Source organism: Leptidea sinapis, chromosome 38, assembly GCF_905404315.1.
Source record: "Leptidea sinapis chromosome 38, ilLepSina1.1, whole genome shotgun sequence".
Lineage (NCBI taxonomy): Eukaryota > Metazoa > Arthropoda > Insecta > Lepidoptera > Pieridae > Leptidea > Leptidea sinapis.
The window spans coordinates 7901260-7927777 of NC_066302.1; the positions used below are offsets into that span (position 1 = coordinate 7901260).

The following is a 26518-nucleotide window of genomic DNA, read 5'->3' on the forward strand; positions in this document are numbered from 1 at the left end:
ATGGGTGTTTCATACAATTTAATGACGTCGGTCGGTCGTTTTTTAGCGCCGATGCTATTCGCGTTACCGAAGAGTACCGCTGCACTCTTGGTGGGGTTCACTTCAATCCGCCATTTTCTGAACCAGTTGCCTAGTTCATCGACGGCGGCTTGAAGCACTTTAATGTTCCTGCTCAAGGTTGAGCGGTTCAATAGAGCGGAGCCAAAGTAGAGTGCCGTATCGTCAGCGTACTGAGCGAGCTGGATACTCGGAAACTTGGGAATGTCGCTCGTGAAGAGCGAGAAAAGAGTGGGAGAGAGGACTGAACCCTGTGGCACGCCAGACCTGATGGGTCTGGGTGAGGATAGGGTGCCCTGTACTCGATATCGGAAGGAGCGATCAGTAAGGTAGGCTCGTATGATGCGCACGAGCCTGTCTGGCACTCCCAGTTGATACAGCTTGAATACTAAGCCGTTGTGCCATACCTTGTCGAATGCCTTTGCGACATCAAAAAACACGGCTGCCGTGGTAGCGTGAAGTTGACGCCGTACGAGAATGTACTCGGTGAGTCGGTGAGCCTGCTGGCGACACGAGTGAGCGATTCTGAATCCGAACTGTATGTCGGGTATCAGGTTGAGCTCCGCGATGTAATGATTAAGACACGCGAGGATTAATCTTTCGTAAAGTTTCCCGATCGAGTTAATTAAGCTAATAGGCCTATAGCTACTCGGATTAGCTTTAGGTTTATTGGGTTTTGGGATACCGATAACAATGGAATCCTTCCATTGTTCGGGGAACGCGCTATTAGACAATAGAATATTAAAAATGGTAACCAATAAAGTAATAAGAGTCGAGGTTAGGATTTTAAGAACCCTATTGTTTATAGTGTCGGGCCCCGGGGCCTTCTTGGAGTGAAGCTCCTTAATGATAAGCTTCACCTCTTCGTAAGAGGTGGGTTTTATTACATCGCCTGAAGGGCTCAGAGCGGAGCGACGTTCAACTTCACGATCAACTTCGTCAACGTGTGTCGGGTCGGCTGCTGCATTATTAATCGCGTTATAAATTCGGAAATAGAAATTGCAAATGAATTTGATAAATACTTCTCCGAAATCCCGATTGTCATGACCAAAGACCTTAACTCTTCACCAAAAGCAGCACATAATATGCTCAAATTACACGTAACAGTATCTTCCACTGATTTGAAATTTAAGTATGTTACAGGTAGCGATATTATAAAAATCTTCAAATTAATTAACTTAAAAAATACAAAATACCTATATATATATACTTGACATTATAGCACCTGAATTAGCAATAATATGAATGCATAGATGAAGGTGTGTTCCCTGACCTCATGAAATACAGCAAAGTTATACCTTTGTTTAAATCGGGCAGTTCTTTTGACCCTGCTTATTTCAGACCTATTTCAGTGCTGCCTGTTTTAAGAAAAATTTTTGAAAAACTTTTGCTTCAACAGCTACAAATGCATTTTTGTAAATTAATGAACAAAAATCAATTTGGTTTCACTAGGGGCTTATCAATAATTAATGCGGGTACTAGACTCATTGAGCACATCTTTGACGCCTGGGAACAATCACAGGATGTATTGGGCATTTTTTGTGATTTGTCCAAAGCATTTGACTTCGTCCACTATGAAACTTTACTCCTAAAACTAAAGCATTATGGAGTGAAAAATAGAGCTCTAAATCTGTTAAAATCATATTTAAGCGAAAGAGTTCAGATAGTCGATGTAAATTGCAAACGGTCTTCGGGTAAACCTGTGGGAATAAGTGTTCCACAGGGTTCTATTCTCCGTCCTTTCTTGTTTCTTATATATATTAACGATCTATCGTTTGTGGTAGCCATGGGATTGTATTCTTTGCTGATGATACTTCACTTATTTTTAAATAAAAGCGACGTGCAGTTATTGATGACGAGGTAAACAATGCACTCTCAAAGATAGCGCGTTGGTTTGAGACGAATAATCTGCACTTAAACAGTGAAAAAACAAAGTGTTTACGGTTCCTTACAACAAATACAGCGGAGGTACAAACCAACGTACTTATAAATGACCAGAGATTGGAACTTGTGGACACTACTGTCTTCTTGGGTATCACGTTAGATAAAAAGCTTCAGTCGGGTCCACATATTGCTCATCTAGCAGATAGACTCAGCTCTGCGGCATATGCAGTTAAAAAGATTAGAGAGTACACGAATGTTGCGACCGCTAGATTAGTGTACTTCTGCTATTTTCACAGCATCATGACGTACGGTGCTTTACTATGGGGTTCATGCTGCTGACATTGATATAGTGTTTGCTCTGCAAAAGAGAGCTGTTCGTGCTATATATCAGCTTGGTTATAGACAGTCTCTCAAAGAAAAATTTAAAGAAATAAATATTATGACTGTTCATTGTCAGTACATTTATGAAAATTTAATAAACGTTCACAAAAATCGTCACCTTTTTGCTCTTAATACTGATTTTCATTATTATAACACTAGAAATAAGGGATTGCTTGTAACTAATTCTAGTAGGCTTCATAAGATACATAATAGCTTTAAGGGTAAATGTATACACTTCTATAATAAAGTCCCAGCCACTGTTCAGGCATTATCTATAAATAAATTTAAATGTTTTATAAAAAAATGTCTCTGTCGTAAATCCTATTACTCCACTGCTGAATATCTAAATGATCGGACAGCCTGGGACTAGATTGTGATTATTTTATAGCGATAGAAATGACTGTACAATATTGTTTATTTTTATTTAAAAGAGCGCAAAAAAAGAATGCTCGGAGAGTTTCTTGCAACGCTTCTTCTCTCTCAGAGCGCCATTTGTTTTCGAAGCGGTAGTAGTATCTAGTAGTTATTAGAAATGACATCAAAAAGAATTCTAAAGGAATCAATTTTGAGAAAATAAATGCCTTTTATGCCTTTTTATCCACTACGTGTTAAGCAATTGTTTGCGTCAAACTTAGCCGGATTATACTTCGTCGCCCAAATGTAATTACTATTTCAAACTTATTTCAAATCTCACTGAACGTTTCATAATAAACTTTTAAATTTTTACTTAGGCAGTCACTCCTCTTATTATTTAGTATTTACATCCTCTTTGCTCACAGTTGCAGAGATATGTTTACTACGCAATTTGGACATTAGACAATGAAATCTCTTAAGCCAATAGGCTTATATTAATATAAAATATTATATTAATATACAATTGAATAAATAAAGTTTAAAAGTGCATTTTAAAACATTAATAAAGAATTGGTTATTGTTACAGAAAATGTTGGCAAAGGTCTTCAGTATATTAATACTATCCTCCCTGGCAGTAGTTAATGCAACTGTGCCGGCCACAGCGAGTGCAAATGAGATCAAACAAGAGCCTAAGAAAAGGACTGTGAACCCAGGAGCAGCACTGTACCCTCAAGCTACAGAGACCAGGGACCTAAGGAAATTGGACGGCATATGGAACTTCAGACTGTCTCCAACAGACCCAGAATATGGATACAATAATGGATGGTACGAGCAGGATCTTGAAAGAGTGAGTTTAAATATATTAAATATATTATAGTAGCCATTTCAGGACATTTGTTAATTGAATTTTAGATATTTTAAAAAGTATAATTTAAGCTCCAACAAATTCGTGTCGGGCCATGGAAAGCGTATGGTTTTGTTTCTAATTACTCTTCATTACTTTTATATTCATACTCTTCCAAATAAGTATTGCATGCTAACTTGTTATTTTCGGGCGATACCCTCTTGGGTCGACGTTGTCATTATTTTTTTTTATATAAGAGGGACAAACGGGCAAAAAGCTCACGTGAGGGGAAGTGGTGGGGTAACCGCTCATGGACATCCGCAAGACCAGGGCTTAAGACATGTGTTGCCGGCCTTATGTTGAGACTTAGCCTTTGTTCAGACTTTACGTACGTAAAACTAATCTGAGTGTAATAAAATGCGAACTTGACCTTTGCATTGGGCTGTCTTAGCTTAAGCTGAATATAATTTCAGAAATTATCACAAAATAAAAAAACGATATCAAAGATTATGCTAAACTTACACTCGGCAAAAATTTTCGTAAGTAAAGTCTGAGCAAAGTCCAAGTACGCTCTATAGATCTCAGCCCAAGCCTTTAGGTCCCTACGTATTGTTCCTGTGTTGATGACATGACAATTAAATCTCTAGGGAAAAACAGTTACAGTGGCTTCACGTTGCCTTTTGCAACAGACCGTTCTGGGGGTATATAAGTGACAAACTTGCTGAAACCTCTTCTTTTGATAAAACGCCTGGGTAAACCGCAACTTCTCGATTGTAATCCAGAAGAGGGAACGCTACCGCTGCGGCTATACTGGCGTGAATCAGTCGCTGCAGTTGAATTTACAATAGGGCGAAACATTAGTAGATCCGTTCTACCCCTTATTCAAATTCAAATATTTTTATTCAAAATAGGATGTGACATCAATTATTGAAAGTCAAAAACTACCACACATTCCAAAAAGAATGCCTCAGACCAGAGAAGAATGGGTGCAACAAACTCAGCGGGCTTTTATTTCATGAAAAATTATGTTAAAAAGTAATATTGTACAATGAACTTATTATTTAATAGCCTGAGGGCAGTCGCTCCATTCCCAACCTGTGAAATCATTAAGAAAGTAATTTATGTTATAGTAACCTTTACCACACAAACGTTCTTTTGAATATCGTAATACTTTTGTTTTGAAATTTTTCTGGGATCTTGTTATAAAATCATATATACATCGCCGCCCAATAGACTTACTAATTCGACTTTGCCGAGTAGTAAATTATGCCTTTACTTGTAAACTGTATTTTATTCAAATAGTTTCCTCTTTAAATTCCTTATATACTTTGAGGTACTCGTTGTATTTTTTCTTGCATTGCATCTAAATCAACCATTTATCGACCATTGGTACATTTGCTTAAAAAAGGATTAATATTTTGCAAACTGATTCCTCAATCGAAAAATAGTTATTCTACTCATCTACAGCCACGATCAGTTATAGTATAAGTACATACTTTATTGATTCTTTAAAAAGTCTATACTCTATGGCATAAAAAAGCATTGTTCACGTTACTTTAATGTCGCCAAAAAAGCACAGTTTTTTTGGTGCCACAGACAACTACATGTAGGTAAGCTATGGTAGGTTAATAAAAATATTAGTAAATACGTAGTGCATATTTAATATTTTCATTTTTATATCATTAGACTAAACATTTTAATGACAACTTAAGAAAAAAACTTTCTAATATAATTTGCGAAGGTGATGCTAGGTATATTTTGTAATTTTCAATTTTCCCGCGTTGGCCGTATGGGTATACCTTTGTCATTCATTGAAGGAAAAATGAAACCACTCACCAGAGAAAAGTATGTATACAATATGTTTCCCGCCCATTTAAGCGGCAACTTGAAAACTGGTAAAAAAATTACCTAGTCGTAGATAAAATATTGTATGCGACACGTTGTATAACTAAGTCAAAAAACGCTCGAGTAATGTTTCTTTACGTGGATGATATAATTATTTTTTTAAGAGTTTTCATCAGGTTGAGTACATATATTATTATTAACAAACACAAAAAAGTATAAAATAACTTAATACAAATTTAATTAAATACAGAGACCCAATAGGTCTGGACTCTGCCAATGTGTTTTCAGCTGTTTTCGAATTCATTCGTACGTTTTATCGACGCTTTGATGTTGTTCTATAAGGTCGGCAACGTTCTTGTGATCCCTTAGTACGGTACAGGATGTTTTAAATAATAACGTTAATTCGCGAACGTTACGTCCATCCTAACTAGCCACCACGTAACCCTGACCCTTAATAAAAAATAACCCCCCCCCCCCCGACCTGCTTTCTCCAGAACCTCGGTGTCCCCCAAAAAGTAAAAGCGAGTGATTCATTTATTTGTATGTCATTATCTTAGAATCTCTTGTGAACTCCGAAGCACGTCCGTATAATATTATGTGCGAATTGTTTATTGTACTTGAAGAAAATCTCTCATATCGTAACATCCGTTCACGTAACTATTCGTATAAAGTTACAACACTTCAAGAGCGCACATTTGGCGCAAGACTTGTGGTCTTACTCATAATAAACTCGTCAACAAAAACAGTAACTTACTGATACGTTTAAAGATAAAAGCGCACCTACAACAAAGATACCTAAGGCTTTTTTGCAAGTTTTTATTTAACCTGCTTTATTTATTCATAATTCAAATGTTGCATGTGAATTTTAAATTAGTTTAGTCACTTTACGCGCAAGTGTGTTGAAAAAATAATTAAGCTTCAAAAAAATTTAAACCCATATATAACGCGAACTTATCTGCAAAACGCCAAGCAGCACATTTTTTTAAGACAGCAGTTTTTTAGTTGTTTTGTCGAAATTTTATTTTAGAATTCTGAAATGCGTATCAGATCTTGTTAAGAAAAGAAATGAAAATATTTTATTATCATTTCCCTGAAATTAATTGACACTTATTTAAGTACATCTTAGCGAGAGACATCGCGGGTAATAGCTACTACCTATACAATAAAATAGAATGTGACCTTGACATTCAGGCACTATTTATGTTTGAGACACGTCTGTTACTCAGACCAGTTACTGGTTTTTAATGACAAGATAATATCACGAACTTAGACCTTAGTGTTTACCTACTTATATTTTCGTAATAGGTACATACTTACAGACCAGGGTTGATAATTTTTGAAACCAAAAAAAAATACAGTAGGATGAAATCTATTAGTAAAGGACGAGAATATAACAAAAATTCAGGAAAAAATAAATTACGGGCGATCTGAGGTCGGGAAGTGGAAAAGGGGGGGGTGTTTTAGGGTAAAAAACGGTTTATCTTGATTTCCGGCAAAACTACAAGTCCTATGGCAAAAACTTAATGGGCATAGTTGTAGATGATAAAGAGATCTACAACTTTTGTAATTACACTTTTTTCACATAACCTCAAAATTTTGGTGAAAAATTCAAAAAACCAAGTTTTTGGTTTTTTATTTATATCTTTTTCAAAAACGAAATTTTTTTCTACGAAATTTGGTGAAAACTTACCTTATTATGTCCCAAATACACTGTAATTTATTTGATTTAAAATATTTTTTCTTCGATTTGTGTATATTAAACACTTAGTGATTCCATGCCATTTGTGAACCCATTTGGGGTAGTTGAAATGAGTCTAAAAATAGCGGCCAAGTCCGAGTCAAACTCGCCCATGAAGGGTTCCGTGGCAGCAAGTAACATATCATAATAGTTCTTTTAGTTCGTTGTAACTTTGATGGATGTTTTAATATTTATTAGTGTATTTTTTTAATTAAGTTATTTATGACGTGTTAAAAAACCTACTTCCGTGTAAGTTTGCATGGTAATGCACATCACATATTTTTTTAGTTTTATCATTCTCTTATTTTAGAAGTTTTATTATTATTATTATAGGGAACTCTCAAAAAACTTTTTTTTCTATTTTTGTGTAAAAATCTTAATACGGTTCACAGAATACATCTACTTACTAAGTTTCAACAGTTCTTATAGTTTCAGAAAAAAGTGGATGTGACATTCGCACGGACAGACAGACAGACATGACGAATCCATAAGGGTTCCGTTTTTTGCCATTTGGCTACGGAGCCATTATATATTTAACTAATGAAACAATTAGTTTGTTTGGTATAAATCATACGTGTTGCAAATGACGCACATTCTCAAATTTAATTTTCTGTCTATTTCTTCTGCTTTTCGTATAGTTGACTTTTAATGGGTATAATTCTTGATAAAATTAATGAATACTTCTTATATTTCAGATAGTGTGGGTAGTAATTTAGATATAGTACTGGTTCCAATAATTACACTTAATAATGGCATATTAGATAATTTATACGTCTAGATAGAGTATTTTGCTGTTAAAACGGGCCAGGAATATTAGTTTAGTGTGACAAGCCTACATCTTACACTCGCGATTTGTATGTCATTTTGTGTTAGTGTGCATGAATTGCTCAAAATAGAGGTTAGTTCTTAAGTCTATTTTTTACGACGTTTTCACAGCTGTCATAATCTATCTAGAAGTATAAATGATGTAAGAATTACATTATAGTAGAGGGGGTACTCAGTCCCCCACTCTTCCTGTGGAACTCTCCCTCCCAGGATAAAATTGGCAGCTCAAACGAAACCCTCTTGGGGTAAAAACTCTACCAGTACCGGTTCTCGACACTAGCCTATGTAAAACAGCGCTTATGCGCTTCATAACGCCGGTTTTAACGCCGGTAGGGAGTGTATGACATTATTAAAACAATAATTATATTGTGTATCGTAGAGTGGGCCTGTGATCCACATGCCGGTGCCGTCTTCGTACAACGACATCGGAGAGGACGAGGGCCTGAGGGACCACGTGGGGCTGGTGTGGTACGACAGGAGGTTCTTCGTGCCAGCCAGCTGGGGTCTCACCCGCCAGAGAGTCTGGCTGAGGTTCTGCAGCGTTCACTACGCAGCTCAAGTGGTGAGTCACTTAATACTTATACAAGGACTGTTCTAAAATATAAAACGATTGTCATATGTCACGAGCGGAAGCGAGTTTCGGTGAATAATTAATTTAATTTGTTTACTTTTTATGTGCGCTAAGTATTTTTGAGTATTGAATGAGACTGAGCCATCATGCTTGGCGATGTAACGCTCGTTCTTTTAAATTAGTTATCGCTGAATGATCAAGCTGTATGATGACCCACACTTAAATTGCTATTTAAATTCAAATATTTTTAATTCAAAATATGATATATAATCACTTATTGAACCTCAGAAATTGGTCTCCATTTGAAAATGGAGACGAACGGTGAATAATTTGAAGACAGTGTTTAGCTAAGAGACTTTTTTTTTATGGAATAGGAGGACAAACGAGCGTACCTGTTGTTAAGTGATCACCGCCGCCCACAATCTCTTGCAACACCAGAGGAATCACAGGAGCGTTGCCGGCCTTTAAGGAAGGTGTACGCGCTTTTTTTGAAGGTACCCATATCGTATCGTCCCTGAAACAAGGAAGCTCATTCCACAGCTTTGTAGTACGTGGAAGAAAGCTCCTTGAAAACCGCACTGTGGAGGACCGCCACACATCCAGATGGTGAGGATGATATCCTAACTTGTGGCGTGTCGTACGTAGGTGGAATTCGGCTGCAGGAATCAGGTTAAACAGCTCTTCGGAACACTCCCCGTGATAAATGCGGTAGAAGACACATAATGAAGCAACGTCTCTACGCAACGCCAAGTGATCCAGCCGTTCACAGAGCACTGGGTCCCCGACAATTCGAGCTGCTCTGCGTTGCACGCGGTCAAATGGATCGAGCTGATACTGGGGTGCGCCAGACCAAAGATGACAGCAATACTCCATGTGTGGCCGGACCTGCGCTTTGTAGAGCGCTAGTATGTGGGCCGGCTTGAAGTATTGCCGTGCTCTATTAATGACGCCCAGTTTCTTTGAAGCCAATTTGGCTTTGCCTTCCAGATGACCACGAAATTGGCAACCGCTCGAGATTTCGAGACCCAGTATTCCGATACTAGGCGAGGCTTTGAGGGAAGTGTTGTCGAAGAGCGGTGATACGACAAATTTGGTTTGTTTAGCGGTAAACGCGCAAACTTGAGTCTTCTGGGGGTTAAATTGGACAAGGTTCAATTTTCCCCATTCCGCGACCTTCTCAAGAGAGGACTCGATAGAAGGCACAAGTTTCTCCCGGCACTGGTCGACGATTTCCCGAGAGAGACCTGCATGGCCCGTGTATATGGCATCACCAGTGCTGTCGTCTGCATAGCAATTAATGTTGGAGGTGTCCAACATATCTATACTAATATTATAAAGCTGCAATGTTTGTTTATTTGTTTGTTTGTTTGAACGCGCTAATCTCTGGTACTACTGGTCCGATTTGAATGATTCTTTCAGTGTTGGGTAGTCCATTTATCGAGGAAGGCTATAGGCTATGTTTTTTTTTTTCAAAATTAGGGATCCGTAATAAAATTGCTATTTTGTAACACAAGGTGTAAAATTGAAAACCTATTTTTGCGTGCGCTGCAAAAACTATTGACAATAGAACAAAATGATGTACAGGCTATAATATAGGCAATATTTTATTACTTATAAAACTATCGCGTGAATTGTACATTATATGGCAAAACAACGTTTGCCGGGTCAGCTAGTCATTGATATGCAGAAGAAACAGCGTGGGAGACAGCACACGGCCTTGGGGCACTCCAGAATTCACGGGCTTTGGGTTCGAGCAATATCCGTCGACAACGACCTGTATGCTACGCCCAGTGAGGAAGCTGGAGGTCCACTTGCACTACCTCTCGGGAAGCCCAAATGATGGAAGTTTGGAGAGGAGCGCCTTGTGCCATACACGATCAAAGGCCTTCGCTATATCCAGGCTAACTGCCAGGCCTTCCCCCTTGCTTTCAATAGCCGCAGCCCATCTATGTGTCAGGTATACCAGAAGATCACCTGCCGACCGACCATGGCGAAACCCGTATTGTCGGTCGTTGATCAACTGGTGACCCTCTAGGTATACCAAGAGCCGACGACTAATAAGATAAAATGGAGAGCATAATTATGCTCTCCATGATTTTGGAGAGCAGGGAGGTAATAGCAATAGGCCTGTAGTTTGCCGGATCCGAACTGTCTCCTTTTTTTTGGATCGGATGGACAAGGGCAGACTTCCATGAGTCAGGGACTACGCCTTTAGAATAAGAGTGCTGGAATAAACGCGTTAGCACCGGCGTTAACTCAGGGGCACACGTTCTAAGCACGATTGGAGAAATGCAATCCGGCCCGCTCGACTTCCTGACGTCCAACGAAAACAGAGCTCGCCTAACAGTTTTCTGTCTGAACTGTACTTCAGGCAAAGAGCTCTGACACCGCGGGATGGTCGGCGGTGTTTTTCCGTTGTCGTCTAGAGTCGAGTTGGAGGCGAAAAGAGTGCACAAGAGATCGGCTTTCTCTTTTGCCGTATGGGCTAGGGTGTCATTCCTCATGTGCAACGGCGGCATGGACGGCTGGCTGAAGTTACCAAGAGCAGCTTTCGACAACGACCAGAACTTGCGTGTTCCGGTCGGGTAACTGGAAAGCTGCTCGCCGATTTTGACGACGTGTTTTGACTTTGCACGGGCGATTTGCCGTTTAAAAAATCTGGAGGCACGGTTGTATTTCCTCTTAAGAACTGTGCAGTTCGGATCCTTTGTGCCCAGCGTCGCAACCATAGTTCGATACGCCGGTTTTTTGCAGTCAGATGCTGCTTTAACTGACGCATCGAACCAGGGCTGTGATCTGCCACTGATGGGTACTACAGAGTTTGGTATAAAAATATCCATACCCTGTTGTATCACATCGGCTACTGCAACGGCGCAGGCACTAGGATCATCCGAAGGGAAACAAACCCTGCCCCAAGGGTAGGATGCAAAAAAGGAACGCATCCTATCCCAATCTGCTGACTTGTAGTGCCAAACGCGGCGGGTCGCTGGTGGTCTGCGACGTTGGCGTCGGATAGGCACTACACTCCTGCCCAGGCAATGGTCGGACGTTCCGAGAGGGGCGTCAACAAAGACCTGGTAACCATCGGGATGTGTAGTCAGCAGAAGATCCAATAAGCACGGCAACAAGGAGCCGCGTTGGCGACTCAACCAATTGGGACAGACCATACGCCAATGCAAAATTATGCGCAGATCGCCCTGTGTAGTCTGTGGTACGTGATCCAAGCCATTCGGCATTGTGATCCTCCCTAACGTACACACATACCCCGGCATGAGGCAAAAAATTGTGCTCAATTTTTTACCCGGGGTACGTTAAATATTACGTATCGCTAGGTCGAGATATCTGCGTCTCAGTAAGGAAACACAAAGCCGGCTGCGCCGTCTCATGGTGGTGGTGGACGGCGTTTAAATTGGAGTGAATTCCCCTGATATTGCAAAAGTCCACGTTGAGTGTGGAGCGGGGTGCCGTGGTGATACTGCCTCGTTTGTCCTTGGTCATGCGCGGTTCTCTGCCCTCCCCAGAATCCGAAGGGCAGCCCGGGCTAGAGTGCCCGGGGAGGGATTCTCCAACTCTGGTAGAGCCGGTACCCTCCTGGGGTAAAATCTGTTTTAGTTCCGCTGTCATATTCGGGGCTCTCCCCGAACTCATATTCGGGGGGGGGGAACGGCCACTGGTCCTCGACACTAACCTATGCGAAACATAGCGGCACTAGGCCGCTACTTCACGCCGGTACTCTGTGCGAGTGTGGTAATTAACCCGGACGAGTCTGGCCCTCCCACTTCTAAAAAGCCCTTAGTCGCCTCTTACGACACCCATGGGCCTGGGACTCCCCTATTCTTTTTACGCCCCGGGAAAAGTACAGGGCACTTTCCAAAAGTAACGGAGTGGAATCCTATAGATGACAGACGTGTATCATGTGGCTTTTCTGAACAAGGTACGAAAAAATTTAAAATCTATAGCATGGTAGTTAGATAGTATTTAAATTGGAGTTTTTGTAATAATATGAGAGGGCGCTATAAAAAGAAACAAGAATATAAAACAATATGTAAACAAAATTGTAATTGGACTTAGCTTGGAATCTACAAATTATATTTTTTTCTGTCGCTTATTCTGTCTTTACTCCTGACGCTAGATGATATGTTTCACTACGTCTCGTGTTACTTGAGGTCGCTTGGGGTCATTGGGTCGCTGCGATACTCATTGTTAATGGAAGCCTTCTCTCGTATACATATTATTATAATAAATTATGGGCCAAACCCGATATCAGGCCAGCTTAAATTTATCTAGGCCGTATTGGTTTATCTAATGCATGTCAGACTAAAATTAAACTAACAAACTAACTAATAATCGAAAGCTATGCAATGCAGGGATTATAAACAGGAACGTACTATGGGGAAAAAAAGAAACAAATATAAAAATAAAAGACTTTTGGGATTAAAGAGTCATTTCCTTCACCTACAGTGCAGTGATTTTGATTTGATTTGGAAGACGGGTACTTCCAAATCAAATCAAAATGCACACACACGTTTACAGTTTTTATCGCTTTATTATGTCACCAATAAAGCATGTCATATATAAAATTATGGTGCCAAACTAACGAACTAGCAGTCAATGCTGAAAAGACCATGTTGGTGCCTTTTTTGCTAAGATGGAGAGCCACCCATTCCTTGCGATTGTGGGACTTCCACCACCATAAAATATCTGCGATTCACATTAGACTAGAAACTTACCTGGAAGGGTCGGTTAGGCGGTATTGTGCAAAAGATGAAAATTGGCTTAAGCAATTATAGTCGTCTTATTAAATAAATATGGGACTTAAAACCTAAAAAGACCCTTTGGTTCTGTCATTCTAAATCACTTATATTACATAGATCTGTGGGCTGTGTAAAAATCTGTTAGTAGCCTCCAAAGAACTGCTCTATAACGATAGGAGCCTTCCACTTATTCCAGTTGTTTTTAAGAAGCCCTAAACTGAACAGGTGAATAATTACGTCATGTTGCCTATATACAATTTCAGTAGCTAATTAGGTATCGAATTAATCTCAAGGGGAGCAAGTACTTGGAAAATTGGGAAAATATTATAATATTGACGGAACCAGGTAAGTATCTGACGGTGATGGTGGTGGTGAATTTACGGAGGACACCGTAAGTAAAAGTTGGCAAATCGTTGAATATGGGAAGCCTTGCCTCTGTTTTCCAGTCTGAGGTAAACGCCATGTATATTCACACAGACAGTCAAGTGGCTCTGGCTGCCCAAAACTCAAATACAATGGTATCTAAGACTCGTAGACAACTGCCAGACCGAACCGTTTTACAGTTAGCATCTGTTACGTGAGCGACTAAATTAGGTACAGAATTATTAGTTAAAAATCACTACAAACAATTTCTTGAGTTGATTAGCTAAATATTATTATATAGCTACCTAGACAAAAATTAGGGAGATTTCTTTGTTCGATTACTTTTTTATGCAAAAGGAGGACCAAACCAACCGAAATGTAAGTTCTATTGTAATACTAGAGAAGAATAAAGAATAGACAGTAAAAATAATTTAGCCAATGTGCTAAAAGAGATCGTATAGATAACAGTTTTTCTATCGTCGTAAAAACGAAAGAAATTCCAATCCATTAACTGTCCAGTTTTCCATACTTGAAAGAAACTCACTTAGCTTTGCAACATTCACGTGAGCGACTGGTTCGTGAACGAGGTGTCTACCATTCATCTGTCGCTAGCCAATTGGTAGATAATTGGACAATTTGTTGGACATGTCCGGTCTCGCGACCGACATTACGATCGGAAAATGACCTGTGCGAAACTCTCAGCAGACGACTGGCCTATTATGTAAGGTTCTTTGTACCAAGGTGTTGGCACTAGATCCTGACTCATGGGGGCCTAGTAGGACCCATTTTGAATCAGTTAATTTCGTAACTAAATTGATTTATATTGGACCCCAATATATATTCCCAAACTGCGAAAAAAGAGCTTCAATTATATCACCATTATTATAATATATTTTTTGTACTCCTCCAGTTATATCTGTCATTTATACAGCCACAATCACTAATATATGTACATACTTTATAGAGCCTTTGGGAAAGTCTATAGTCTAACTGACTTTGATTGACGACTTGTCAATCAAAATCGGTTACAATAGATTCGCTTACCTTTTCTAATTGCTGTATCTGTACCAATTGTATTATACTTTATTGTATCAAATAGGTTTATAATTAGTATAAATGTTGCGGAGAATTCCCTTCACATACTGACATACAAAAATCAATCTCTTTCAACAACATTGATATACGAGATACATTCCAATCCTAATCACCTGCAAACAAAAGAGTTCTTCCAGAGCTCCAGTTTACCATGGACCCGTGGCCACGACCTTATACCCTGGGCACTAGATAAAATCAGCTTAGAATTGACCATGGAATTGTATATAAATGAACAGAAATTACACAAAAATACATCTAGTTTCTGTGTATAAAAAATTTGAAAATATTCAAATAAATCAAGGTGACATTTGCAATGATTTAAATATGGCGTGAATGTATATGTATATATCAGCTGTCACGTCTAACCAGTCTGAGTCTGAAAAATATATATCTACTAGCTTCTGCCCATGACTTCGTCCGCGTGGAACTCGTTTATATCGTAGCTCTTTACAACGATGATACGACTCGCTTGACAGACTCTAGCAGGCAGGTTAATGAATAAGGTTTATTCGCTAGTTTCGCTATGGTGGTAGAATTGTGCTGAAGTTTACCAACAAAGTGATATTACAAATTACAATGCATTATTGTAAATGCATAATATTATTGTTGTTTAAACAACAATATTGTTATTGTTGTTGCATTAGCTATAGTACTTCCTTATACACTACATTAGTGGTTCTGCCTTGAGGTGCTAGTATGATCAAACTGCTCGGCGAACTTACTCTAGAACAAGCCACGTAAAGCTGCCCGTGTGAGAAGCAGTCCACCCTTAGGTCAATCCCTGCCGTTTTTACCGACTGACCTTGTGATTTATTAATGGTCATTGCAAAACAGACCTTAAGGGGGAACTGCATCCTTTTAAATTCAAACGGGTAGTCAGATTGTATTAGAGGTATGCGTGGTATATACATGGATTCACCTCTAGCGTAATCGAACGCCTTCAATAAAGTGTTATAAATGACATAAGCTTGGTCGTTCTTAGGACTCAGAATAGCACGTTCACACAACCACTCCATGGGTTTATTGGGCAGGTTTTGGACATCTGGTTAAATTCGGGCTATTACGTCTTGAACGGTGTGCACAGCTGACGCAAGTTCTGGTGGAATTACAATTTTGCCCTCAGTTATCGGATATTCTCCATTCCCTATGTTAAGCAAAAGATTGGAGAATTCCCCGGCGCACACGTCGCCCTTAAGATGCTCTCGCATGTTTTTTGTATTGTTTAGTTTTTTAATTAAGGGCCAAATATTTGACGCCTTAATGCATGCTTTGACTTCGTCAGCTCGAGTTCCCCTCGGCACTACGGGCAGAGTTTGACAATAGTCTCCAGCTAATTAAACTGTGACCCCTCCCATCGTGAAGTTGTTCCCTCGTATGTCTTTTATAATAATAATAATATAATAATAATATCTTTTATTTGACACACACATGAAACATTACATTGCTACAAAAATAAGAATAAGAAAAAACAAAAAACAAAAATTATAACTAAAACTAACCTAGAACATATTTTACAAAGAATAAATAAATAACTTTACCAAGATATTATAACATAGCAGCTGTGTGGCAGTGTGTATTAAAAGGGATGCTACTCAGGTTACCTGTGACAATTGGTCACAGCACTGATTTTCAGTAGCTCCCGTTTGACGCTTCACGTCGCGGTGCTGAGTAATAAATTATAAATATTTATCACAACATAATATTATATAATAAAAAAACAAAGAAAAGTCTAACCTAGTACTGTTAATGCCTATTATTTTTGAGCAACCAGAGCTGAATCAATCTGACTCGCCATTACGTATTTCTTCATTGTTACTCGAAAATTTGAAATTGTAGTGAGGTCACGCAATGGTGGAGGCAGGTTGTTCCAGCATTTGGTCGCGCTATAACGAAAGCTACCTCTGAAGGCAGCTGTATGATGTTTAGGCACGTCTAGCATCCAGTGTGATGCTCTGGTACTATAGGCCCTGTTTTTATCTCCTTTTAGGGTTTTGTTAACGCTTCAACGCTTGTGCGACATAGTGCTTTCGTCCCAAACTATAATTTTGCAATCGGGCAACACTTGTGCTGCGTTGCATTGTTTTGGGATATTGCACAATGGAGTTTCAGTATGATTAAGATTTAATAAGTCTGTAAGTAAAAAAAGTAATTCAAGAGGCAGCCTGAAAGCCGTGTAAGCAGTTTTGCCTCCCTCCAGTAGTGTGGCAGCGATTCCTGATGACGATTTCTTACTTTTGCTAATATTAAATTTATAAGAAAAGTTTTTCCAGTGCAACCAGGAGCATCTAAGAAAAAAATGATCCCAATCTCTCTTACAATGTTGGCTAGAATTTGTTGATAAACATTTGCCTGTTCGTCTGTCAATAATTCCTCGTGATGCGATACTACCTCTCCCAGGGCGCAAGGGTCATAATTTGTCTCTGGTAGATATTCGCGATTATCCAGGTTTACTGCGGATCCTTTTGGTTTAGGTAAACCGAATTCATCCAAATGTTTTCCAGTTTGTACTAAAACTACATCTTCGATCAATATCAAGCATCTATTAAACACCTCATTCATGAATAACTCCGCACCATTTTGCAATTCTCTTTCAAGAACGGCATTAAACGGCAATTAAAGTCGTCCGAAAAACTGTCCCTATATTTTTCCCAAAGGCTTAAGGGATCACGCAGCTTGAAAGGAGAATCGCACAATGCAGCTTTTTCTAAAGTTGTGTCCCAATGTTTATCATCCTCTAGCAGTCCAAGGGTGTTACACGCTAATTGAAATGTTGGATGGAGGATACCGTTGACAGTATTTAAATAGTCGAAGGATGTCGGCCCTCTAACCTCATGTAGTAATAAGCGTAGGTAGCACTCGGTGTTATTTGGATGTATCGTATAGACCCTACCGAGAAAAACGGCAAGAATAATACGTTTGTTGTATGGAAGCCACCTTAAATATTTATTTTATTCTGTTTTTAGTATTTATTGTATAGCGGCAAAAGGATCTGTGAAAATTTCAACTTTCTAACTATCACGGTTCATGAGCCTGGTGACGGACAGTCAGATAGACAGACAGACAGATAGGCAGACGGACGGACAGCGGAGTCTTAGTAATACTGTCCCATTTTTGCCCTTTGGGTACGGAACCCTAAAAAAAATTGAGGTGGGCACTCCATACGATACATGTAACCAAATGTCAAAACCCCTATTTAGCTTCTGCCTGCGACTCTGTCCGTGCGGGTCTCGTTTAAATATTGTAGCGCCATACAAACCTTCACCCCCCCCATTTCATCCCCTTAGGGGATGATTTCCGGGATAAAAACTATCCTATGTCCTTCCCCGGGTCTCAAACTATACTCTATACCAAATTTCATCTAAATCGGTACATACAAACTTTGCACCCCTTTTTAACCCCTTTAGGGGTGAAATTTTCAAAACGCTGAAAGTCATTTTCTTGTATTGTAATAAGGAGTCCGCAAAATTTCAAGTCTCTTACTTATAATTTTACTCCATCCCCATACAAACTTTCAACCCCCTTTTCACCCCTTTAAAGGTGGAATTTTCAATAATCCTTCTTCTTAGTGGATACTTACGTTATGTAAACTATCTGTTGTGAAAAAATCAGCTTTCTAAGTATAACGGTTTGGGCTGGGCGTTGATTTAAGTAAGTGAATCAGTCAGTCAGGACTTTTACGTTTATATATATAGATTATAATTATTAAACTACTTTTTTACCAGTGGGGGGCTTCTTTGCACCGAATGCCGGCTAGATTATGGGTACCAAAACGGCGCCTATTTCTGCTGTGAAGCAGTAATGTGTAAGCATTACTGTTTCGGTCTGGAGGGCGCTGTAGCTAGTAAAATTACTGGGCAAATGAGTCTTAACATCTTTTGTCTCAAGGTGACGAGCGCAGTTGTAGTGCCGCCGGGTTTTTCAATAATCTTGAGAGGCACTGCATTGTAATGCGCAGGGCATATCAATTACCATCATCTGAACGTCCCGCTCGTCTCTTCCCTTATTTTCATTAAAAAAAAACTATAATACATTTTACTTGCGTAAACATAATGGTGTACCAAAGCTGTATCGTCAACAACAATTCAATTATTAAATTTGAAGGCAAATAGGACTAATATCAAACAAATTGAAATCAGAAGTTTTTTGCGTAATCTGATGCTATAATCACGTATTTTGTTATTAATGTAATTTTATTAATTATTGTAAATTTAAATTTTTCGACCGATCGATAATAATATGTATATCACGAATTTGTTTTCTTTTTGAGATAATATATATTGTAAAATCTGATATCTAGTGAACGAACAAACACATGACCCATTTTGGAACATCTGCTTTCGTGTAAACTCTACTGTTATGCTTAACACTTTATAAATTGGCGCTGGAAAATATTATTAATAACATAATTTATTTTACTTAAGAAACAGCATCTACTTCATGCAACACACGAACACACTACGCAATTTAAAGTAAGTTTGCAGCTTCCCAACTATCTCAATTACAAAGGGTCAATCTGAACTGACCTATGACAACGAGGCCTATTTAAGTTATATTATCTTCTTCGTTCATGCTGACTCTGTCCGCATAATATTACCAATCAAGTTTAAACTTTATTCAACTGTTTTACGATCACTTCTGCGTCGTCATAGGATTGGCACTTGTGTTTTTTTATCGAGATTCAACAAGTTATTCATGAGTCCTTGGATAATTAGAAAGTGGTTGGCCACAGTCTCATACCTGTTGACCTATATAGCTTTTCCAGTAACCTGCAATTCTGCATTGAACCAATATCATCCGATGGAATTCCAAGGGCTCGATCCGGAATAAGCTCAAGCTTTCTTCAGAGGTTAAATCCAAACTCGTTATTGTCATTGCTTGTGGCGCCGTCGTAGGTGTTTAATTTCCCTTAACTATTTAGTCGAGGGAAGTCATGCTCGTAAAACAGCGCTACTTGTAATGCTACAACGGTAACATTAAATAAACAGGGTAAGCTACTTAACGGCATTCATTAAAAAACAAAATCAAAAATAAAAATAATTACTTCACCTTAAATTAATTTTCCATAATATCATTTTGTAACGTCCTGTAGAGTTACAGGTCACACATCTTATCGCGATTATTGCGGCCACGGCACGCTAGACCTACTTCGTGCCTATTTGTGGGACCACGTAAGGGGTGATTAAAATTGTTCCCTAAATATGTAATTTGTTTGTTGGAAAATTTTTATTCTTTATTTTTATGTTTAGGATATTTATTTAATATCGTCATTGTAGTTCTTCGCTGTATACTTCAAATGTATATAAGATGTACTCAATAAATCTTGATGGTTTTGTATGATTTACTTACTTTTTTTCACATACCTCAGTAAATTGAAACGTAATAGTATTTTTATTGCATCACTTGCAATGGGTTGTAATTAAAGTAATGTGTAAAATTTTAAATTTCTGAAGTAGTGATAAAATTTACTACTTTTACTTTCGTAATTTTTAAGACAAACATGGATAAATAATGTATGAGTTTCATTCTCAGTGAATGATATATTTAATAATTAGGGTTGCAGAGTTACATGCAGAATTTAACCTAAAACGGATAAGACGTATACAGACATCTTAAATCCTAATCTAACCCAAGACAGTTTTATTGTTACACATATCGCAAACAGACTCATGATAGGACGAATTACACTTGAAAGTCCATTGTTTTCTAAACATATCAATAGTTATAAACATTAAGTTACTGCATCATTTCGACGAGACAAAACAATATAAGTTCATTTCCTCATGATTTTCATTTTATCACCGAGACCTTCGTAAAGACACAATAGACTACTTAACAGTCATAGGTAATGCCACAAAACGGTACTTCAACACATTCTGATTTACAACAGCTGTTGATGGTTGCAGATTTATAGAGCGGTTATAATACCTCACCGCAAAATGTTATCGTAAACTAGGTACCTAAATCTACTAGCAAATAATTGTTATTATTTACGTTTGTCGTGCAGCATTTCTATCAACAGCGGAATAAATGAGATAAATAATTCTAAAATCGACATCATGCTATCATTTAACGTAAGTAGGTATGGCCTTTATTTATTTATCTGAAAAACCCAAAAATTGCATATTTATACATAATAGTATTTTATGCAAAGGTTGGATAATCTCGTTTTTTGACCTATTTATACAACGTATCGCATACAATAATTTTCTACGACTAGGTAATTTTAAATAATATTATTCAAACAAATAAAGTTTTCTACTTACCGCTTACCTATCTCAGGTGAGTGTTTTAATTTTTCCTACAACGAATGGCAAAGGTACACCCATACAGCCAGGAAATTTGAAAATTACAAAATATACCCTGCAGTATCTTTGCAAATTATATTAAGAAGCTTTTTTATAGTTGACATTAAAATGTTAATTCTAATAATTTAAATATGAAAATATTTTAATATCGTATGTACTACGTTTTACCTATTATTTCTATGAAGCTACCATTCCTTACCTAGATTTAATTGTCTGTGGCACCAAAACAACTGTGCTTTTTAGGCCATAGAGCATAGACTTTTTCCAAAAACTCAAGAAAGTATGTACTTATATTAATGATCGTGGCTGTATAAATGTCAGATTGAAGTAGAGGAGTAGAAAAACTACTTTATTTTATTCCGCTTCGGTATTTAAGATATCGTTTTGCTTTTAATGCTCATGGTATATCGTCGGTGCTGTATGTAGTTCTTATCGCACTGACAGAAATATTGATTAAGAATTCTAAAATCTGAGAGGCCGTAGGAAATGTTACCTCGTAACCTCTGGTATTGAGGATGACAACGGGCGATTCGTTTTTTACTTTTCATCAGGTGAACCATTTGCCCCCCCCCCCCCCCCCCCCCCCAGGTTGAACCCCCTGTTACATAAAATAAAACTTGTGTATGCTTTTGTTACGCACGCACTGCCGTGCGTTCCGTTTTTAGGGTTCCGTACCTCAAATGGAAAATAAAGAACCCTTATAGGATCACTTTGTCGTCCGTTCGTCCGTCTGCCAGGATCCTTTGGGGAACGCCTGGAGGTGTCGAGTTAAATTACAACTATATACCTACTCAGGCATGCAGTCTCTTAAAGCTGTGAAAAATCAAACTTCTAAGTAAACGTAACAAAGATACGGCTGTTCAAGCCGCTAAAATCGTATTTTTCAACACTCAATGGAATAAAAATTTATATTGACTTCGTATCTCCAGGTATTTTCCATTGACCTAGAACTATGAAATTTGGCAAGTAATACCGTCTTATACTACAAGTTCAGGCAAAAATATGAAAATAATACATATGTAATGTAATCATTAAAAAAAATTACGGAACCCTCGGTGAAGAATCCGACTCGCGCTTTGTTGTTTTTTTTTTAATTCTAAGTAAGCGTAGAAACAAAAAATGAAACTTAATCCGTCTCGTTACAGTTGCGTATATTTAAATACAATAGGAGTTAGTTTTTGTGCACACTTTGTTGGTTGTCTGACATTTCAAGTAACAAGAGCGATAAATATATTATGTTCCTGCTCACATTTAGATCGCTATTCTCATATCAAGTGATATGACTCTAACATGACATTCCTCTAGTTACTCTATGATATGTATGTGTCTATTTATACACTAGCTGTTACCTGTGACGTCGTCCGCATTTAACTGTGTAAGCATATTACACAAATTAAATTTGTAAACAAAAATTATGAACGATGCGGGACTCGAACCTCTCGGGTTCCGCCCGAGACCTACCGTGGTACAACTATGGTACAACTTTATTTTTTGGCGAGAACTACATGCATTACTTTTTTTCTTGGTTGCATTTACATAATAGTGGTTAAACAGTTTTCTTCTATTGATTTGGAGAATTATGAAAAAAGTTTCCTAATAACTTAAGTACTCGTTTTGAGGTCAGCAAAGCAAATTTAATATTTGTTAATATGATAATAACGATAACCTATAAAAGTTTATTTACTCTATTGCTGCAATCAAACCTGTTCAGAGTGATTAATCTTATCAAGCAAATAAACAATTTTTAACATTTAAATTATTTCGAAATCTGTCCTAACTGTAAACACGACCCGTTTTTGAAGTTATTTAAGTTACCAGTGGGAGGCTCCTTTGCACAGGATTCCGGCTAAATTATGGGTACCACATCGGCGCCTATTCCGAAATGTGTAAACATTACTGTGTTTCGGACTGAAGGGCTAGTTAAATTATTGGGCAAATGAGACTTAACATCTTATGTCTCAAAGAGACGAGCGCAATTGTAGTGCCGCTCAGAATTTTTCAAGATTCCTGAGCGGCACTGCATTGTAATAGGCAAGGCGTATCAATTACCATCAGCTGAACGTCCTGCTCGTCTCGTCTCAAACTTTCATTAAAAAAAAATATGGTAAATACAGCAGTGCTTCTGAAAGATTAAGGGAAAAGAAAATAATACAAGTAATTCAACATCTAATTAAATTTATAATAAAAATTTTATGAACGATATGAGACTCGAACCCGCGACTTCGAGTTCGGTCCGAGCACTCTTTCCAACTAAGCCAGCCAGTTCGAATATGCATGGGTCGTACATTTCGGTATATCATGTTCAACTCTCAGGTTGTGGCTTCATATACAGGATATACTTTACAGTTGATAACCTGCTCAACCCCAATATTTGAATATCAGGAAATTTACTTGAGATGTCGCTCATTAAAATCTTAACAATTTGTTATTTTAAAGTGATAACCCTAACTTCTGGGATTAATTGTACAGATTATTGGCTTCGAATTTAAGTGAGTCCTAATTTTGATGATTCATTATTAAAATGATGTTTTTTTATAGTGGGTGAACGGCAAATCTGTGACGTTCCACGAGATTGGTCACCTGCCCTTCGAGGTGGAGATTACAGAAGTGGTTAGTTACAACAGCAGCAACCTTCTCACGGTCGTCGTGGACAATATCCTGTTGAGCGACACAGTGCCGCAGGGCACCATTAAAGATACATTTATTGGGTGAGAGCTTTATTTTTTTACGACAATAAGGGACGAGACGAGCAGGACGTTCAGCTGGTGGTAAGTGCCCTGGCCATTACAATGCTCAGGATTCTTTAAAAACGTAAAAAATCTGAGTGGCACTACAATTGCCACCTTGAGACATAAGATGTAAGTGTCATTTATCCATTAAATTCATTAGCTACGGCGCTCTTCAGACCGAAATACATGATGCTTACACATTATTGCTTCATGGCAGAAATAAGCAATGTTGTGGTACCTATAATCTAGCCGGCATCCAATGCAAAGGAGCCTCCCACTGGTACTTACTTACTTAATTTTTCATTAGGGCATACACTGAAAGTAGATCAACGGTGTAAAGCCGTAGCTTGAGTTAGTTTACACCAAAACGTGGTAAAAGAAAGCATAAAATTAAAATTAATTTCTTCTACCATCACTTTACCATCAAACATATGTTTAGTAGTGAAACGGTATAAAACGTCACCCTAAGGTCCCTTTGGAGGTTTTGATTGAGAATATGGCTGGAAATTATCATATTATTTCTTGAAATTTGTATTTTCTGCTTGAATAGGAACCTAGATACAATGAACAAGATCTATCAATAAAATTTTTCTTAAGAAAGATGCGTTAAAACGCCAAGATCACGTTTGTATGAAAAATATGACGAGCTAGTCGCTCTTAAGAGGTTTTTAATACATACATAAGCGTTACATTATTTACTAGCCTTGTTTACATTATAATTAACGAGCATAATTAGGTAATTAATAACTTATATTTAATTATACAATTTGGTAGGTTTTTATTAATATAACCTATACGAACTTATGTAACGTTACTTTTTGACGCATCAGATATTGGGAAAGTGGGGTACGACCTTTTGGAACAGAAATAAATGTGGTCCGCCGTAGCTTCGATAAGACAAGCTAGTGTTTAAAGCCCTCAATACAATAAGGCATATTATTTATAACACAGCATATATTTTTTAGATAATTTTGCCCTTCTGGGCGGCAAAACTGTTGAATGAATTGATTGAAATAAAGAACACGTCACTCTGTCACCCAGCTGTCGAAACTCAAGTGTCACTACGCGCCACTCAGTCATTATTTTCCCGCTATTAAAAATCCCGCCCTCAGTCACTCTATGTAGTAATTTTATAAAACAAGTATTGAGTCTTTTCAAGTATTTTATTTGTTTGACCCTTCAAAGACATTGCATGGGTCACTTTTACTTAACATCATGAGATTTGTATGCATTTATACTTCATTTCATATATGAGGGTACATTCACATACAAAGAAAAACGGCGAACAAAAAGTCTACCTTCTCTTTCTCTGACCTCTACGCAAATACTCTTTATCTTTCGTTTTATGGCATTTTTCGCCGAATCCGTTTTAATAAGTGGACCCGGCATCACACACTAACACATAACGCAATTTCCAGCACTTACAAAGCCCACGACATATTACGTGAATATTTAATCATCAATTATCAATCACATTAAAATTACCATCAGGAACACCAAGGTGCGACAGGAACAGAGCTACACGTTTGACTTCTTCAACTACGCGGGCATCCATCGTTCCGTCTTCATCTACTCCACGCCACAGACTTACATTGACGACGTCATTGTTAACACTGACATACAGGGCCTGACAGGTAAGAGAATACGAGTATTGTATGCTACAAATCTATTTTGGTAATTAAAAGCTCGTGTAGACTTTGTAATACATACGTGAACCTTGAAATGTAATAAACCATTTGATAACTATTTTGAGTTTTCGAGATAAAACATCAACAGGCTTTTAATTATTTGTACTAACGCAAACGTAAAAAAACTATTGTAGTCCACGATGGATATACGTAATATTAATGAAAAGAAAACCCTGCATCATCACAGAACATAAGAACTTGATCAAAAACAATCGAGATTTAAAATAATGATACTTAATTCTGAAGTTTACTAATGTCAGACAGCTTTGCAAATAAACGCGAGAAACGTTATACGTCCGAATAAACCAATGTTATACAAAATGTCTACATTATGAAGTTTGCATATTAATAAGTTTATTTGTAAAGTCGATAAAGTTCATATATATATTGCATTACATCAGCACATCGAATAAACACTAATACTTTAGTACTCTATAATCGATCATTTACCTTCTGTCAACACAAGTTCTCATCAGTGATGTCATCACGTGAGGTCAAAGTAATCATAAATCAACGGAGATACCATCTGGAACTGATTCAATCATTCATTACAAGCGATATCTAAACATTGTCGTATTTATATTGTTGATTTCATCGCAGCATTATTTTCGTAAAATTAAAAATTTATTACGTGTAACGCAGAGCAAAAATTTATAAAATACGATTCAGCTATCGCTAATGCTGAGGGTTTAACTATACGTGGAGTAAATCCATATAGTATATACCTCATAGACTTAAAATATAAAAAAAAATACCTCATAGACGACCCGACAGCCGGATAGTGCGTGAGCAATTTTTATTTGTCAATGCGTGCGGTACTGTATTATTTAAAATACTAAGTAGCTAATTCCAAACGTGGCTGACTATTTACGACTTTACAATCAAAACCGGTTACAGTAACAATAGATTCATTTTCCTTTTTTATCTTGCCGACTGCAGTCTCTCCGTTGGAGATGTTCTTCTCTCTCGCACGTCGTGGTTGTCTATACGCTAGGATATTACAAGTCTACTAGTAGTTGCCCGTTGCATTCGCAACGAAAGGTTTTTATCTCAATAAAATGTTTAATATGAGAATAATCATATTG

The 26518-nt window shown here is 37.9% G+C and overlaps 1 protein-coding gene across 2 annotated transcripts in view; it reads left to right on the forward strand.

The window, feature by feature from the left end:
- Positions 1-26518, forward strand: part of LOC126975938 (beta-glucuronidase) — a 58964-nt gene that overhangs the window by 24151 nt on the left and 8295 nt on the right. For both annotated transcript variants that reach the window (XM_050824055.1, XM_050824056.1), the window contains exons 2-5: positions 3263-3523; positions 8308-8490; positions 23555-23724; positions 25237-25379. In XM_050824055.1, the coding sequence (XP_050680012.1) occupies positions 3266-3523; positions 8308-8490; positions 23555-23724; positions 25237-25379 (754 nt within the window). In that variant the 5' untranslated portion in view covers positions 3263-3265. The remainder of the gene's footprint in view (positions 1-3262; positions 3524-8307; positions 8491-23554; positions 23725-25236; positions 25380-26518) is intronic.